This window comes from Dipodomys ordii, unplaced genomic scaffold (genome assembly GCF_000151885.1).
Source record: "Dipodomys ordii isolate 6190 unplaced genomic scaffold, Dord_2.0 Scaffold113, whole genome shotgun sequence".
NCBI classification, from domain to species: Eukaryota; Metazoa; Chordata; class Mammalia; order Rodentia; family Heteromyidae; genus Dipodomys; species Dipodomys ordii.
Window position 1 is genome coordinate 2,559,175 of NW_012267329.1, and position 19,198 is coordinate 2,578,372.

Below are 19,198 nucleotides of genomic sequence, written 5' to 3' on the forward strand. Positions count from 1 at the left end.
ACATTTCTTATCAAGCATTGTTGCCTCCTCGTTGTTTCCCCTTCCCATCCCTTCCCATGCTCCTCCCCTCCCCCCACCCAGTCCTCTCCCCACCCCCTACCAAAGTTGATTTTTAAAAATACCAACATGATAGCAATTCTTCACATTTTACTTTATAGCACCTTCATTAAGAGACCATATAGTATGTAAGAGTTCCATTCATTTCCCCAAGGATCTCTTTAAATCTTTTAATACTCAAATCATTCCCTTTTTGAGTTTATTTTGTAGATTTTATTTATGTAAGCAGTTGTTCAAAGGAGTTTCAATTCATTATGTCACTTCATGAGTACAATGTATCTTGATTAATGTCATCTTTTTCATCATTCTCTTCCATCTCTCCCAACCTTACCCATCCCTTCATTTTTTCTAGTTCCATTTTCACATATTGACTATTGTGTTTGCATTCAAATCATTCCCTTCTGAGAAATCTATCTTACCATCATCCCTATTGGATTTTCTCTTCATTGGAATCCATTCAGCTCCATTGTATCCAGAACTTGCACATGGAGCTTTCCAATGCAGCTTGCTTTGACTTCATGAACTTTGTCGTTGATTTGCGCTGAACTTGTATCATCCTCTTCTATCTGTCATCCACACTGACTGGAGCCACATGGGATAGAGACAGATATTTGCTCAGTGAAGGAAGAATGTATGTGTGAGCATTGTTTTTCCAAATGGGCAGATTCTTAGTGAACATTTTCATGTCATGATGATATTTGTTTTCTTACACATTATGACTGTGGGAATTTAAATAGCAACTACTTAGAAAAGATCAGACCCTTGAAACTGTGTCCCAAGTTCATGAGATGCTGCAGAACTTTGTCCTACATGAGAGTAGCACAAGACACCACTCTCTGAAAACTGAAGCTCAAGCTTCGGTGATTTTGTTTGTTTGTTTTTAATATTCTACACCCACCCTGGGGCATCTTGGTTCATAATGGGTGCTTGCTGCTTGGCAGAAACCATCAAGGTTGCCAAGATCTGGAAACTTGGAGATTAATGAAGGAGTGACAATGTAGAGCAAAATACTCACAGTTAGATTCAAGTATGACTGCTCTCAAAAGCTTAGGCCATGACTTTCCTGGACTTTGTCTCACTCCCCAGCCCTGATTTTCTCCCAAAGCTACCATCCCTGGCTTCTTCCATTTCATGAACAATAGTAGTATTCTGGAATTAGATTAGATGCAAACTCTAGCTCTAAAATTCTGTGTAACTCCCCAAAACATCTACTCTAAGAATAAACCATTCCTAACATAGTACTAAGAAAAGACCAGTGAAGATGCAGCTCCATCACTTGCAAACACAGGTTTTTAACACTGAGTTCTGCTCTTAAAGAGTTAATTAAAAAGTTATTTTATGCTGGGAGGTGGACAATTCAACTGCCTCCTCTACCCTGCCTAACAATTGTGGGGGTCCTGAATTCAAACCCAGTTCCACAAAAAAGGTTCTTTCAAACTGTATCCTCTGGAGAATAAAACAAGACAACACGTAAACTCACTGACCCTTCCAATGCTCAATGCTCCAACGCCCCATCACACATAGGAACAACCTTAGGACAGAGTGAAGGTGAGATTCTGAGGGTGACAAGCATGAGCTGACTGGAAAGTGGAGGAAAGAGACCCCTGATTGGTCAGCACAAGCTCCCCGTAACAGCTTGACACAAGCTCAGTGTTCCCTGTGATCTTGAACCAGAACTCTCTGAAGGCCGTTTTAAGGCTACGATCTATCTCTGTGCTTATGGCTCATGACAAAAGTCTGCAGAGTCCAATGGCTTCTGCATTGCTAGAGCTCAGCAGGAGAAGGACATGTGAGGAATTCAGACCAGCTGGGACCCCAAGTCCAACCAGGAAAGAGCAAGCACAGCATGTAAGAGAAGGGGGACTCTGCAGTCAGACCTAGCTGGTATCACCTTCAATCCAAGTTGCTCTGCATCCTGGTCCAGAGACCTTTGAAACCAAGTCTGTTCATGCCTTGCCTGCACCCGTTCTTCATGTCTTACCCAGGAAAAGCATCAGCTGCTGCCTCCTCTATCCTGTCTGTTAGCCCAGCTAATAGACCGAAGGACCTAAGGACCAAAGGACTAAGACCCTATAGATCCCCAGAAGGCCCATGTGAGACTCAATATTCTTTTTACTCTCTATCCTTATTTCCAGGCCTCTCTGAGTTTTGCAGAAGTGAATCAGACATGGACCCCAAAAGGATTTCTGCCTCTATTGCACACATTGGGCTCCTCAGGCAACCAGAGCCTCAGGGGAGGGTCAGGCCTCCTGAGCCACCCTGAGGTCTCCAGGGGCTGGAGCCTGAATCCCTGGGAGTAGTGGAAGCAAGGCAGCCAGGGAAGCGGGGCTGGCCGGGACGCAGCTGGAAATCCTAGTTCTGTGTGAATTCCCACTCTGTGAAGCAATCATAGAACAGAGCATCCTTCTGAGTTTACAGCTCCCTGGGGTCCAGTCCTAGTTTTGGATGCTCCCATCCCAGCCCCCATTTCCCATCATTAACAAGAGCACTAGGGAAGGCCTCACACACAAACAAAGGCTACAAGACCACATTTCTGCCCGGCTCTCTTTCTCTCCATTCCATCAGAAGCTGGAATTAAAGGCCATCAAGAAACAAATCCTCCTAACAATAAACTCACTCTGTCCAGCTATGTTCAGAGCAGTGTTCTCTTGGTTGGCTGGGACATAGGAAAAGGAGTCAAAGGAACAGTTTGTAGCCAAATAAGAGAAGCTATTAGAGCAAATACCTGGGGCCTTAGGGGACCACTGACAGGCTGCCAGAGTAGAAGATCCTAAATCACATCTAAGCCCCTACTACACAGCAAAGCTGTGATTCCCTAAACCAGTCACATTGGCAAGTTCTGGACCCCAGATTCCTGAGTCCCCCAGACCTACAACCTGGGAATCTCTAGGGGATGGTCTTGGGAGTCTCTACAAATATTTCCATGACAAGAAGCTCATGACCCACAAGGAGTCTACCTATGACTGGCCAGCTCTGTCCTGGGCCATGGAGGATCTGCCTCTTAGAGTTGTCCCTCCAATCCTGCCCTCTGTAACAGCTTGCAGCAGGACAATTTCCTGCAGATAAAAAGAGGCAACATCTGAGTCTTTTCAGAGCCACCTTAGCTCTCCAGTCTCTTCTCCCCTACCCCTTCCTCAGGACACTTGTAGCCTATCTTCACTTCACCGTACAGCCCTCAACTCCAGAAGCAGTTTGACCAGTGCATTAGGTGATTTCTTGAACAACCATGTCAGGAAGCCAACTCAATGGGACATTATGAGCTCAGAGATGCTTGGCAAACTGGGGTGTGAAGAAGCTCTCATTAGCAGTACAAGCTTGATTTTAAATGGCTTTGGCCTCCCTGTGATCCTCCCTCCAATTCCCCTCCAGGGGTTCCTAGAAGCTCATAGGGACAGGTCAGTGTGAGCTCATAGATAGACCTTACATCTTCATGTTAGCAATTCTAGCTTCTCCCCCTAGCACCTGAGTCTGCCCCCAACTCTACTGCCTACAAAATAAGTGGCTATCCAGTGATCACAACATTTAACTTACAATCAGGCCTATGAAGGGCTGTTTCATAGTGAGGAAACTGAGGCACAGAGAAGTTAACTACCTTCCTGTAAGATCACACTGCTAAAAAGTATCAGGCCTGGGATTTGAACCCTGGCATTTGATAACACTCCTATTTGGTGGCCTGTTCTGAGCACTGCCATTTTTGCCTCTGAGTCCTTTATGAGGACTTTGGGGCTGTGGCCAGGGGACATTGTCCTGTGCTCCTCAAGCCACTTTCTGAGAGAAGTGCAGAAGTCTGTGTCCTCTGATTTCCAAAGCACTGCAGCTTGTGGTACTGGATCCTACTCACCTCCTCAGCCTACCATTCCCTCAGGTGTGCAAGCCCAGGGGCCAGGGAACAGAACTCCTGGCCACATACTCTGTTAAGACATTTGTGTCTTCCTAGTTCTCCCTCAGCCAGATGTCAAAACAGCACAACATGGCACATGTGGATTCCCAAAAACAGACTGCCTTGCTCTGGCCTGTCTTAGGCCACAGCCAGGAGGCAGCTCTGTGTCTCCCCAGAGACTCCCTCTCTCCCTCCCCTTCTTTTTTTGTGCTGGCTCTGGGGCATGAACTCAGGGCCTGGGCACTTTTTAAATTTTTATTGTTATTACAAAGGTAATATACAGAGGGACTAAAGTTACATAAGTCAAGTCATGGATACATTTCATTTTGGACCATGTTACCCCTTTCCTCACTCTCTCCCTGAACGTCTCTTGTTTAAAGCTAGTGTTCTACCACTTGGACCACAGCTTCACTTCCAGCTTTCTTTAGTAGTTTACTGGTGATAAGAGGCTCATGGAGTTTCCTGTCCAGACTAGCTTTGACCTATGATCCTCAGATCTCAGCCTCCTGAATAGCTAGGATTACAGGTGTGAGCCATTGGCTCCTAGCTAAGGCACTCCTTTTTGGTTCAGTTAGACATTGATGTTTAGTCCTGCTGTGCAGTATCTTGTGGCTTAAGATCATTATAGAACTCAATGAACCAACTCACCTTTCCCCATAGTTTAAGCAACTGAATTGAGAATGGATGGATTCTAGAGAAACAGCCTTTTGCATGTAGCCCTAAGAAGGAGCTCTGCTTGTGGATCCCCTAGACCTTTAGGCCAGGAAGCTATTGGGCTCCTCCTCTTTGGACTTACAATTGAAAACAAGAGGAAATGCCACCACAACAAACCAGGACTTTCCTTCCCTGTTGGTGGTAGTATAGTCAGAATTCCATCCTAGCTTTATTCTCAGTCATTGGTCTGCGTCTGATCCAATCTTGTTGGTGTATCCTCTTAGAGGAGAAAACCAAGCAGTGCTCTCTAAGCAGTTCCATGTGCCTTCTGGAATCCCTTGCCTGCTTAGAGCAAGGGATTCCAGAAGGCACACGGAAATATTTCTGGGTCCTAGATATACATATTATAGCAGCGTAGAAGAGAGGGAAAGTCCATCCCACATAAATTATTCATCTTGTCTGTTTCTCATCTATAAGACAGTACAACAGTAATAGGGACCCTGTCTATTAGCATCTGGAGGATCCTCTCCCTGTGCCATCCCAAGATAATCCAGGGTTTAGTAATATGCTTTACTAGATAAGCCAGTTTCTCTCTCACCTTCCTTGAGCTATAAAGGTCTCCTCTTCACTGGCTGATAGGTTCAGTCTGCATTACCCATGGCGACTTTTCCCTACTGGCGGTAATAGTTTTATGACCCAAAGAACCAATTCTTTATCAGGAATGAGGGGAAGATGAAATTCAGAACGTATACAGAACATCTACAACCTGGTAAAGGCTGTGTATAACAGTGTCTCTCACCTACCAGCAGCTTGCCCAGAGAGACCCCCTCAATACCATGCTTGGGATGAGCTAGACAGTCTTCTAAGCACTCTTCATGCAGTAACTTCACAATTCCAGCAAGCAGGTACTTTTAGCTTCCCATTTTAAAGGTGTGAAAATTGAGACAATTAAGTATGCTAACATCGCCGGAAACCAGGGAAGGAAGTTCTTGAATATTTTATTTAGGGTTTTGAATTCATCTTCCCCAAGGTCATTTCTGCTGTGTAGATTAGCCTTCCAATAGCCATGGCTAAAACACCTGAGAGCATCTTAATGGGAGGAATTACCTGTTTGGTTACAGTTTTAGTGTTTTCATTCCATGATCCTTTGGCTCCATTGTTTCTGGGTCCCTGGTGAGACAGAACATGGAGAAGCCCATGTGGTAGAGCAAAGCTGCTCACCTTAAGGTAGACAAGATGCAGAATGCACAACAGGAAGTAGCCAGGGATGACATTCCAGAGCACTGCTTCCCCTCCTACCTCCTCCTCCTCCTAACGTTTCCAGCACTTCCCAAAATAGTGCCACTAGTTGGGGACCACAGCTTTAACTCACAAGCCTATGGGTGAACATTTCATGTTCAAACCATAACATCAGATCCTTTATCCAATGAAGTCTCTTCAAAGAAGTGATCAGGAAAGCATTAATGATGGGCAATGGAGATTCATGCCTGTGATCCTAGCTACACATGCAGGAAAGTCCATGATACTCTTATCTTCAATTAACCAAAAAGTTGGAAGTAGAGCTATGGTTCAAGTGGTAGAGTGCCAGCCTTGAGCAGAAAAGCTAAGGAATGGTACTCAGGCCCTGATTCCAAGCCCTACTTCCAGCGTACAAAAAAGAAAAGTATTCGCATCTGGTGTGTGAGATAATGGGGAAATCTGTTGGGTGCCTGTTTTATCCTATCAAGGAATATTCTGAGCATGTCTATTTTGTGAATGAAAACACTAAGTCTAAGAATTTATGTGATTGCCAAAGGTCACATATATTGTGGTTCATGGAGATTCCAGCCCAAGTTTTCTGCTGAGGTATTCTGTCAGTTGGGCCTCCTTCTACCCAGCAGTAAAGCTTGTGCTTTGAGCAGCAGGGGCCCCAGGTGTGGGGAACAGGTGCTGGATGTCTTATTCTCTATGGAAAGGAAGCTTGGGGGAGGGTCAAAAGGACAGTCATAGTGTAAGAACTGTGAGGTTAAAGCTGTAGGGGTGTCTGGGTCAAAGAACAAAATGTTTCAGAGGTGTTCGTGGTTATAGACAGTCAGGAGAGAATATTAATGACTTATTCCCACTTCCTTTTGCAAAAGATGGAGTAGCCTGCTCTTCTTTGTTCCTTTGTTGTCCACGTCAGACTGTCGTGAGCTACTGAGAGTCAGGGGTTATGTCTTTCACATGTATGTATCTACTCTCAGCATAAACTGTGGGAGTGAGGGAAGGAAAGAAAGAAGGAAAGGCAGGGAAGAAGGAAGATTTGGATGGCTGTATGACAGCGTAGGTAGATGAATGATTGGTATCTTGGATGAATGAATAGCTAGATTGAGGAGAGGACAGAATGGAAGAAGCATTGGGAAGGGAGAATAGAAGATGATGATGGATGAAAGGCTCACTCACTAGCTGAATGACTCTCCACTGTCTCAGGTCTATGCTCCTGAAGTGTATTAGTATGGAGGAGAAAGCAAGATAATCTGACTACAGATTGCTGACTTCTGGGAATAGAATGAACAATGTCAGGGAAAGGGTCCAACGGAGGCAGGGCCGGCCGTGGACATATGGAAGGAGCCACAAGAAAGACACTAGAGGCCTTTGAGGGGCAAGGGACTTGTATTCAGTGCTTGGCAGGGAGGATTCCTATGTCCAATGGTCTTTCTCTCCCATGGCCTTTGGACTTGCTGCTGGAATAATGATTTTCTTGTAATTCCCCCGAGGGTCCTTTATCCTGTCCTAAGAGCACTGGAGTCGGTTTACAGCTGAGGCCTCTTTCTTCTGAGGCAGTCTTTGCCTGCCACCCCCTAGGCTATAAGAAAGGGAAACAGGGACAAGGGGTAACCAGTGCATACCAACCACTACCCCCCTCACGTTTGTTATTATTATTGTTATGCTATCTGTTTTTGGCTTGAAAACAATTGGAAAATGTCATTTCTTTGCCTCATAGGATGTTTGAGAACTTCAAAATGGAGTAGTTGAGTAGTTTGCTGGAGTTCACCGAGTAGGATTTCAGTCTCTAGATTCCAGTGGAATACCCAGCTTCTCTCCTATGCCACACTACCTCCCCACAGGGCCCCCCTTTCCTGGGATGTCATCCAAGGACCCTTCCAAGAGCTGCTCTCCCCAACGTCTGCCCCCTAGCTGGGGCTATTTTTTAGTCTCCTACCCCAGGCTGAATCATGTGATATTGAGGATTTGAAGCTAATATTTCCATCTATGACACTGGCCTATATTTATCCCTGTGTCTAGTGCTTAGGAAACTATTGTGCATTCCTGGGAATTTATGGGTGAAATAAACATTTAAATGTTTCTATAAGATTTATTTGAGGGGAACAAAATGTGACCTTCTGGCTTATAATTGGGTGAGTTTGCTGGGCAACAATCCAACCCCACAGTGTTTGGTTGACTCCAGGGAAGCGGAATGGACCCCTGGGGAGGCTGAGCCCATGGACCAGTAAGAGAGGTAGTGAGCAGACAGCACCCTCTGACCTTGCCGTCTCCTCTACGCTGTGTATTTAGTCTGGTACTGGCTTGAGGCCTTTCTGGAGGAAGAGGTACCTTCCATAAGGAACTAAAGGAAGAGATGTCAGAGGCCTGAAGGAAACCAGGAGCAGGGGAAGGAGACAGTTGGAAAGAGGCACAGCACTATGGGGGGGAACACAGCCTGAGTAGAAACTGCACAACAAAGGAACAAGTTCGTTATGTGGTGCAATAGGGATGAAGAGAGAATAAAGGAAAGTTATCGGTGACCCACCTCATGCTCAGGACCTCGCTTCCATCCTTTCACATCATCACCATGTTTTATGAGATCAGGAGGCCTTAGAACCCCACTTTGTGCATGCATCTCCTGAGTCTCACTCAAAGGATTGCTATGAGGATTAACTGAGGAAACGAGAGCTATCTGCACAGGGCTCAGCATACGGGAGACCTGTGTAGCCACCCCTTCCTTGCACTATGTTTGCCTATATTCATTTCTGTACTTCCTAATGTCTTTGATCTATGACCCTCACTAGGCACTGTTTGAAAAGCAGGCTGGGTAAGAGAGGGGTGGAGCCAGTGAAGAGGGTCTTATTGATGGGCTTTTGGGAAGTTATTGACCTGAGGGCTTGCATGGTGAGATATCCCAAGAGAGATGCACCCTTTCTGGCGCTATGACCAGAAAGGCTAATCCAATTCCCAATGAACTCTGACTCCAAATGGTTGATCAGGCCAAGAATCAGTTTCCTGAGAAGCAGGTGGCTCACTCCCAATGATAACAGGTGACTATAACCCCTATCACCCATTGACCATTCACTGGGTACCAGGAGCTCATCTGTAGCTTTCCAGGCAAGGTAGATAGATTTGGGGAATGTAATACAAATGGATACTTGTATTAGTGGGACATACTAACACTAAAATGAATGCATTGTTCGTTTGAAATTCAAATATCACTGGGCATCCTGTACTTATTCTTATCTGGAAATTCTATTTTGATAACAACCTATTTATTTATTTATTTATTTTTTGATAACAACCTATTTAAATCCTTACAACTTCTTTGTGACATTTATAGTTATTTTGTAGATGAGGTAACAGAGGCACAGAGAGGGGTAGTAAGTTGCTCAAGGTCACTCAGCTAGGAAGAGGGAAGCTATATCAGACCACAGTTCCTGAGCCTAAAGCCTTGAATTTCCCAAGCCAGTATTTTGCTTGGCAGACTCTGTATCTAATCATGTGCTAACTACCTGAGCACTCTTTTCAAGGCTTTGTCTGCTACTTGGAGCTCAGAGTGGGAGCGGGGACGGTATTTACAGTGTATTAAATCCTGGCAGAATATACTGGAGGGGGGTCCCTGAAAACTTCCTTCATTCTCTGAGATTACTGTCTTCCCAGTACCTGCTAAACTCAAAGGCAACCACACAGGATAAGAATGGCCCCGAGCAGGACACAGTTTTACAGAAAACTCGAAGTTGTCACAGCTTGTCCACCCATTCAGTAAGCTAATTAGGGAAAGAACATTTTATTTTATTGCTTGTATATCTTGCAGTGGAAGAAGAGAGGGGGGACTCCCCTCCCCACTTCCTTCCGGGATTTAGAGGGTTGTTCCCGATGCTTTATGCCTCCTGGGTTTCGAGCAGTTTGGAATTGTGTGTATCTGTAGTTACATGCTTGGCACTCATTATCCATGGCTTGGTTTGTTCTGCCCATCACTGTGGGCATGTCTGCTCTGTTCCTCCTATGAGTCAAGTGTTATACCAGGCAGCCACTGTCAGGGAGCTGCTCTATTAGAGAACTGTAGCCAGCAAACAATGGAAACTCCAACCAGAAAGCATTTCCCTCCACTGCCTTAAGGGCAATTTACCTGGTGTATGCCAACATGAGAAGGAGGACAGTGCTGTCTATCAGTTGGAGAGGGGCAGATCTGTCCACTTCTCTCCTTTCCATGGTGCTATGTGGAAGCATTGCAGAGGCCTGCCAGCTTCACCCTGGGCCAAAGAGCTGAGACCTGGCCACAGCAAGCATCCCATAAATGTTTGCTGGCAGAATGGCCAGAATAAGGGATAAGAATATGCAAGTGTTCACAGACTCCATCCTTTTCCTAGAGTCCAGAGAGAAGCCAGCATGAGGCTTTTTGTCCTCAGAGAAAGTTTTTTTTTGTAAGACTTGTAAACTTGAGTAAGACAGTCATGAAAGCAGAGGCTGAGAATATCTGCAGAGTCAACTGAGTGACGATGCAGAATTAAGAGCTGAAGAGGGGGGAAGAAAAGGAGAGAGACAGACAGACAGAGAGACAGAGAGACAGAGAAAGACAAAAAGAGAGATGGGTGGATGGACGCATGGTAGGTAGAGAGATGAATAGATATATAAAGATATCTAGGGAAGATTTGGGTAGGAAGGGTGAACAAGTGAAGAGTCATAGATTGTGGGCTATAACAAATGCGTGGGAAAGATAATGAGGATGTGAGTTAAGATTCTGCTCACTTTTCAGGTCTTTGAGATGTGAGAATAAGGAATGGAGTTCTTTTTCTGTTGTTTTTGTGTATGTCTATGGTTGTTTAAAGCAATATTTGTCAGAGGCAAGTCCTCATATATAGTAACTTCATTGGACTTCAGTGCAAAACCACAGGTGGTTAGAAGGAGCAAGCATTTATTTTTATTTGCTATGGATATTTACATTTATCAAATAATTCACCTATGTGTATGGTCTCATGTTTTTATGCCTTCTATTTTATTACTGGTTACTTGGGATTGTTCTGGGAAGTTGGTAGTATGCCAATGAATTTAAATAAAATCTGTCTAATAATACTGATTTGTTAAACTCTTTGGAGACTTATTTTACCACTATTACCACATTTTTTTTCCTAGACTAGAACAGGAAAAAAATAGTTAACACTTGGCCCATTCCATTCCTTTCAATAGATGTCATCCACCTGCTTTGGTGCATGCTGGGAATTCATGAAAGCTCCATCACAAGATTGCCAAAAGTCATGTGATACAATGAACATGAAAATGAAATTTTAGCCAATGTGCATTTTTTCTGTTTCTTGGAGAACTCATAAAAGCAAGAGAGTCTCTAAACATGGGAAGTATGAAAAAAACATTTTTCAGAGCTGAAAGACTGAGAGTCAAAGTAAAATCTGCCCAGAGAAAGAATCCCATACTTACTTTGAGAACAGCCAAAGATTTCACTGGTGCTCTTGTGGCAAGAGTTATCATGAACGAAGATGACATAAGTGCTCAAACTTCCTGCGTTCCAGAAAGCCAGGTGGGGGACGAGAATCTGGTGACACAGAGACAGCCATAAGCACTTTTTTTATTTTTATTTTATTTTTTAATATATTTTTATTGTGAAAATACTGTATAGAGGGGTTACAATTACGTGGGTAGGATAATGAGCACGCTTCTTATCAAGCATTGTAGCCTCCTGCTTTGTTTCCCCTTCCCATCCCTTCGTATCCTCCCCCCCTTCATCCCCCCACACCAAAGTTGTAAAGTTCGTTTTTCAACATAATGACTTGTACATCTCATTGTTGCAATGGGTCCTCCTGTATCCTTGTTTTAACAATTTGTTTTTTCCCTTCCCCTCCACATATACCAACATCATATATAGTGAAAGCAGGGGTTATACCATGGGGGAGGGACATACAAGGCAACAAAGACATAATCTTATAAATATGTTAGAAACAATCGCATGAAAGATCTCTCTCTCTCTCTCTGTCTCTCTCTCTCTCTTGTCAGTCGTGGGGCTTGAGCTCTAGGCCTGGGAGCTGTCCCTGAACAATTCAGCTCAAGGCTCATGCTCTATCACTTGAGCCATCGCGCCACTTCTAGTTTTTTGGTGCTTTTTTTTTAAATTGTGATTAAGTGATTACATAATTTCCCAAATTTCACAGTATTGTCGAATAATGATGCTCATTTAAAGTCACAAGCTCATTCTAACTCTCCTGGAGCAAATTGTCTATCATGGTCTATAACATATAACGGTGTACACATATACACCATACATGTGATCAGCAGCATGGGGATATTTAGTAGTGGTTTGACCAGATGAGTGGAAGTTCTTTGTTTCTTAAGTCCTGTTAATTTTGTCATATCACCTAACATTTTGGATTTAGCATCCACTTATCAGGGAGACCATGTACCATTTGTCTCTTTGTTCTTGGCTTACCTCGCTCAACGTGATTCCTTCTAGCTGCATCCATTTCCTTGCAAATGCCATTATTTTGTTATTTCTAATGGCTGCATAATATTCCATTGTGTATAGATACCACAATTTTTGGATCCATTCATCTGTGGTGGGGCATCTGGGTTGTTTCCATATCCTAGCTATTGTGAACAGTGCTGCAATAAACATGGAGGTGCATGTGTCCTTGTATATTGGTTCCTGTTGTTCAGGGTAGATGCCTAGAAGTGGTATGGCTGGGTCATAAGGGAATCTGGTGACACAGAGACAGCCATAAGCACTTTTGAAGCCAGCTATCTTCAGCGATAGGAGTAAGCCAATTTAGGACCATTGAGATTCCAGATTACTCTGCAGAATTGCGGGCCAAGATTGCTTGGTAGTTTGGTTTCAAGAAAAGCAGGTCATCTTCCAATTCTTCCAAGTATGAAATGTTGGTGACTAATTTTAAAACTTGTAATTGCTATTCCTAGGAAAAGGGCCCATGGGTCTTTAATTTATATCACATGCTCGAAACTATGCCCAGAGGATGTTCGTTTTTTAATGAACATGCACGCAAGAGTTCATAGTAGAAACTCTTAATGATGTGAAAAGAAGTTTCTGGAAAAATTTCAGCCCTTCCTGGTCACTAGAAATCCCACACAGTAGGGACACCCTTCCCCCTGATGTCTTTGTCTTCCCTGGCTCTCCTACTTAGCCTGACAGCTACCTCTTATCTGCTGCCATGGTGCATTCTGCCACCCGAAACTGTGACCCTGCTTTCCTGTTTGGATCTCAGCAGCTTCCTGAATATTGTTCCACTGACCTCCAGCCCACACACCACTGTCCTGCTTCCCCTCTGTCTCTGGAAGTCCTCAGCCAACCTGCTGCTCACTGGCCTCTTCCCAGGGGAGCCCAGTGGGCAAAAGATGGAAGAACAGGTTCACTCAGGCTGGAGACACTGTTTGGTCTTATAACAGTGATGACTAGTGAGGATCTGCAGGCCATGTGGCACTTACCAAAATGTCAATCATGAGTGAATTTTATTTTATTTATTTTTTTTTAAATTTATTGTGAAAATACTGTACAGAGGGGTTACAATTACATGGGCAAGATAATGAGTACATTTCTTATCAAGCATTGTAGCCTCCTCCTTTGTTTCCCCTTCCCATTCATGAGTGAATTTTATAGCACAAGCTTCATCCAAGACAGAGAAGGCCTTGTGCCATTTTGCTGTTGTGGGAACTGGGAGATAGTGCTAGAAGAGGTTGAAACTGACTACCTCATCTCAACTGATATAATCCAGAGAATGGATGAAACTTTTTGGGAAACTCTGTAGGTATGAATTCCAAGAGGAACCTTTGGTCAGTTTGGGTCCAGCCATGGGCATCATGATTTCTACTCAGCTTTCTTCCATCATCTTTACCCAGTTGTGGTAGAGATAATGCTTCCACATTTTCTCTGTTCTTTCTTATGGAAGCTATGTTTTTCCTAAGCTTAATTTTCAGGGTTTCCTGGCTCTAAATTCTTAGGACTAAAATTAGTGGAGAAGCATTCAAAGTCCCTCAGTACTACCTCAACTACTCATTCTAGCTTCAATCTCTTCTCTGTCTCACACTGCCTCTGCTCTGGCTCTAGCTGTATTGACAAATCCCTGACTCCTACTATAACTCTTGGTAATGTTATTTCCTTTGCTCAGGACCTCTGCCCTAATAACTGTTTCTTTCAAGTTTCTATTCATCCATCAAGACTTCTAGTTCCTGTGTTCACTATGACATAGTCTTCTCATTTTTCTGACTATGTAGTTTTCTTTTCTGTCTCTAAGATTTTACATGCTCTCCATCTCTTATCACCTTATATTGATCATAAATATGCTACTTTCCTATATCTTTTGCTTGGCTGTGAGTCCTTGAAAGTCTTCTCTGCAACTCAAGAGGCTCCCGGTTCATATAGGAAAACAAGATGTGTTTGTTGGATAAAAGAAAAAGTAACCAGGTGCTGGTGTCTCACACCTTTAACCCTGGCTACTCAGGAGGCAGAGATCTGAGGATTGTGGTTGGAAGCCACCCAGAAAAGTCCATGAGACTCTTATCTCCAATTAACCACAAGAAGCCAGGAAGTAGAGCTGTGGTTCAAATGGTGGAGAGCTAGCTTTGAGCAAAAGAGTTCAGGGACATCACCCAGGCTCAGAGTTCAAGACCCAGGAATGGCAAAAAGAAGAAGGAGGAAGAGGAGGAAAAGAGGTAGGAGGAGGAGGAGAAGATGATGTTGACAACATGACAGTGAAGTAGTCATTGATAGAAAACATCAATTGTGCTAGGTACTTTATTGACATTCTTTTTAATCTTCACATCAAGGTTGAAAGTTAGACTTTATGATCATAGAGCACAGAAAGATTACATAACTTGCTTGAAGTATGACTCCAGTGCAGAGCACTTGCCCAGAAAGTGCAAGGTCCTGATTTCAAACCTCAGTACTGCCAAAATAAATAAAAATAATTTCTAAAATGATTGGCTGGGTACAGGGGTTTACACCTGTAATCCCAGCTACTCCTGAGGTGAAGATGGAGAGGATCCAGGTTGCAGGCCAGCTCCAGTAAGAAGTTGGCAAGACCCTATTTCAGCCAACAAACTGGGCATATACCTATCTTCTCCTTTATGTGAGAAGTATAAGTAGAAGGTCATGTTGGGCAAAAAGGCAAGACTATCTGACACATAACTCAACTGATGCACAAATCCCTGACTCTACTGACACATGGCTCAACTGATGCAGTTCCTGACTAACAAGTGCAGGCCCTGAGCTCAAACCCTAGTACTACCCAAATAACAAGCACTTAAATATAAAAAAGATCAAGTAATTTGCTCAAAGACACACAGCACATAAACAAGGAGCAGGCATTGGAACCAGATATTTCTTAGCTTCCAATAGGCAGAGCTGCTTTTTGTTCCTAACTAGTGAAGTTCCTGCTCAAATTCCCTTTTCCTTCTGTATGTGGGGAGAATCTAAGTCCCCCCCCCCACCTCTCCAGCCACTGCAGCTCCCTGCACTGACTAAGATAAGAGCCTAAAGACCAGGGAACAACTTCTCAGGACTCTGGCCTTGGAAGCAATGTGATGCTCCTTAGAGGACTCTTACTCAGAGACATCTCCAGTTTGTGTTGCCTTAGATTTAAGGCCAAGGGAAGAAAGAGGCGCAACTGGAATGAAAAGAGCTGGGTTCACTGCAAGCTGTGGCGTTTACGAGGTCCACACAGCACTATACAGAACCCACTTAATATGAAAGCAGAATGAAAAGAAAAGAGGGCTCTTCCCAGAATTAACACTGCACTGAGGGCTGGAGACACGGCTCTGCCTTGGTGTTGTCAGGCTGCAGCAGGGCCACTAGAGGTAAAGACTTGGGAAGGTGGGACTCACTTTCAGGGAAGGTGGCCATGGGCATGACCGATGCCATTATTCTGATGGAGCAAGAAGCAGAACCAATTGTGGAAGATAGTCTGCTATGCTCACAAGCACTAGGAACTGGGCCTCTAGCAGGAGAGTACTAAGGGCCTACCAGCACTTGGCAGTCAAACAGATAGAGAAGAAAAATAATAGGTACCAGTTTCATATGGTGGGCATGTGAGAAAATGCCTAGAGTTTCCCAGACATACCTGGGAACAATTATGAGATGAAAATATTTTAGCAGCTGGTAGGTAGTAAAAGAACTAGAAAGCTACGAGGTCTTATTGCTAATGCGGACTAACTTGTACCTCCCAGTCTGCTTAGGCCTGTTGAAGTACATCTTTATGGATCTCTTATACATCCCACAAACAAGCAAACACACTGCATTGCTGTCCTGATCAAGATGTGGTCATAATGCTGGAGTGAAAGCTGCCACTCCAGCCCTGGAATGCTCTCTTAGCGGAAGCTTAACTCCATCTGTGTTTATGCTTGCCCAGGGCCCTCCTTCCGCAGCACTGTTTCATAACCCACCTACAATCATCCTGACGGGGGATGCCAGTTCACCAGAAGGAGAAACGGACAAAAACCTGGCCAACAGGTACACTTCCCAGGTGCCTGAACCTTGTGTTATGACAGTCAACCTTTCCTAGAACGTGGACATCAGATAGTGTATTTTTCAAAAGTTAAATTGTTATTATAAAGGTCATGGGTATACAGAGGGGTTCCAGTTACACCAGTCAGGTAAAGAGTACATTTATTTTGGACAATGCCACCCTTTCTCTCAGAATAATTCTATTCTGAGTTTTTGATTCCCTTGGTTGATATACATCATCAAGTGACTTTTTTTTAAAGTAGGAGACAAAACTTAGGACATTATCTTTCTTCCCCAAATGAGTTTTCATCTCTTGAGTTTAGCCCTTTGCATTATGCTTGATTTTAAGAAAAGCACAAATGGTCAGGGAAAGTTTTCCATAAGAACTTCCTTAATACCTGCAGAGAATCAGAGGCAGAAGTGTTTCACTGTAGAATCTTGCCCTGCGCACAGCGGGTCCCACATGGACACTGGTTCATGAGCACAGCCATATCCCTGTTTTAAGCAGCATGGGTTTATGCATCAATCCAGCTGGAATGAGATTTGGGGGTATAATTTTCAAACACCTAAAAAAAGAGACAATTCTCACACACATCCATTGTGATCAAATATCAAACAAAGGTTTACTTATCCATCACCAAGGGAAAGAGCAGGACAACAGGTCAGATTCAAAGAAGGAAATGAGAAGTGGGGGTACACGTGTAGTGAGTGAGGAGGAGAACACTGATTCAAATGGCAAAGTCAGATCTGTAAGAGCTTAGTGTTCATTCTCTTTGTCCCTCATATTTAATAATTTTAATGTGAAATAAGTATAAGTAATCCAATACCATCATGGGGTGACAGACAAGGGTAAGCCAAAGTTCTCTCACCTACGCTCCCCTTTTATAGGTTCAGATTGGCCTGGAGCCAATCAGAAATCATAGACTTCTCTACAAGACCACAGTTAATCAGATTTTGTGGAGTTTTTACATGTTAGCTGTTAGCTTAGAGTCTGCGCCTGAGTAGATAGTAAAATACTATAGTAAGAAAGTTACGTCTCCTTAGCGTAGTGACTGGAACACTTGAGTAAGCATCAGGATAAATGGAAACTTATTGAATGATGCCCCCACCCCCTGGGCCATTTCCAGGATGTCTGATCCTATATTTGAGGTGGGTCTTGAGAATTTCTAGTTCTAACAAGTTTCCCAGGAGAGAGGCAGAGGCCTCCTGCATGTGTTTTTAAGGCGATGCTCTAGGATTATGTGGAAAGACAATTCAGGTCTAAGTTGTTTTCCTAATGATCACTCTCTTCTGTTTTTCAGAGCTCCCACTCCCAACCGGAGGCTCTCTCACCGGCACTTGAAAGTTTCCACAGCATCACTAACTTCTGTGGGTAAGGGCTAGGTCAATCTGAAGGTGTCTATGAGCAGCTGGCATCTTGTCTGGGTTCAAGGTAGCTCACTCTAACTACCTTTGCACCCCCCTCCCTGGTGGCAAGCAGTGCCCCCTAATGTTGGAAATGTGATGTCTGGTTTACATTTTGTCAGTTGAAAAGTCAAGATGGTGAGGGGGAGGGCATGAAGAGGAAAACGAAGAGAGCCAAAGAGAGAGAGAGAAAGAACATCTGGTTGATGCTTAGTTCTGGAGCTCAAAACGTCCAGTCCTTCATTCTTCAAGGACTCAGCCTGGCTGGTGTGTTGAGTATAAGGCTGGCCAATCTGATAACCTGCTGGGTCTCCAGTTTTTCAGTCTTTCCTGGGTCACTGGAGCTTAAGCATGACACAGACTTGGTCCCTGCCTTCATGCTGATCATAGTCTATAAGGAGACTGAAAAGTGAGCACACATAATCACAACGATATAAAACCCTTCATAGAAGAGCTTGGAAACCCCAGCAAGAGGAGGCCATTTTTTTTCCTAGAAAAGAATAATGTTGGTCAGGCATTCTAGAGGAAAGGTATTTGAGCTTCTGTCTCATTCCATCTCTCAAGTCTCCTTTCTTGTGTATTAGTTCTTCTTGGGCAGGCCCTTCATTCATGCTAAGTGGCTATTAGCACTTCCAACCTTTCAAATACAGAGTTCTTCTTCTTCTCCTCCTTCTCCTTCTCCTTCTTTTGTGGTCATGGGGCTTGAACTCTGGGCCTGGGCATTGTCCCTGAACTCTTCAGCTCAAGGCGAATGCTCTACCACTTCAGCCACAGCACCACTTCCAGTTTCTGGTAGTTAATTGGAGATAAGTCTCATGGATTTTCCTTGCCTGGGCTGGCTTTGAACTGTGATCCTCAGATCTCAGCCTTCTGAGTAGCTAGGATTTCAGGAGGGAGCCACGGGCACCAGGCTGGAGTTCTTCTCCTTAATATCCCCTACACAATTTCCATGAGTGCCTCACATACCATCCCTGAGCCAATCCCTGTGGCCAACTGGATTGCATTCATTCAGTGACCATGGCTGGTACACATTCTTACTCTTGGTACTTGGGGTGGGGTTGTGGGTAGAAATGGTTAGTTCCTCTGAATTAAAGTTAGTGGTGAATTAGTTGGTTTTATCAAGTGAAATGAGTAACTAGTACCAGAGTGGGAAAGGAGGCTGAAAGGAGAATAAGAGCTGGAAGAAGCTTAGAGGAATTGAAGTGGAGGGAGCTTGGAAGGAGTTTATGGGACCTGCAGAAGTGGATGACCCAGTTTGGATGTCACCATGATGAGCATGAGCTGTTCTCAGCAGATGAGGTTGCTAGGAAGTTCACTCAGAGAGGCAGTAGAGGATGGGATGGAGGATATGGTTTGAAAGCTGGATCAATTAGATGTTTGATATAGTTATTAGGTAAGTGCTATTGAGCATTAGCTGAGGGGCAAGTTTCAGGTAAATGCCAGGTCTGGGTCAGGTGGTTGGACGTGGAGTCTGAGGAAGAAAGACGTATGTAGAATGACACTCACGCTCCTCAGTA

At 44.0% G+C, this 19,198-nt stretch overlaps 1 protein-coding gene across 5 annotated transcripts in view; it reads left to right on the forward strand.

Annotated features, from left to right (window-relative positions):
• Positions 1-19,198, forward strand: part of Mrvi1 (murine retrovirus integration site 1 homolog) — a 102,719-nt gene that overhangs the window by 31,482 nt on the left and 52,039 nt on the right. For 3 of the 5 annotated variants that reach the window (XM_013028720.1, XM_013028723.1, XM_013028721.1), the window contains 2 exons: positions 16,183-16,283; positions 17,579-17,649. In XM_013028720.1, coding sequence (XP_012884174.1) covers positions 16,183-16,283; positions 17,579-17,649 — 172 coding nt within the window. Of the gene's footprint in view, positions 1-4,432; positions 4,464-5,493; positions 5,497-16,182; positions 16,284-17,578; positions 17,650-19,198 lie in introns of those variants that run through there. The other 2 variants (XM_013028722.1, XM_013028724.1) reach the window with 2 other exon arrangements.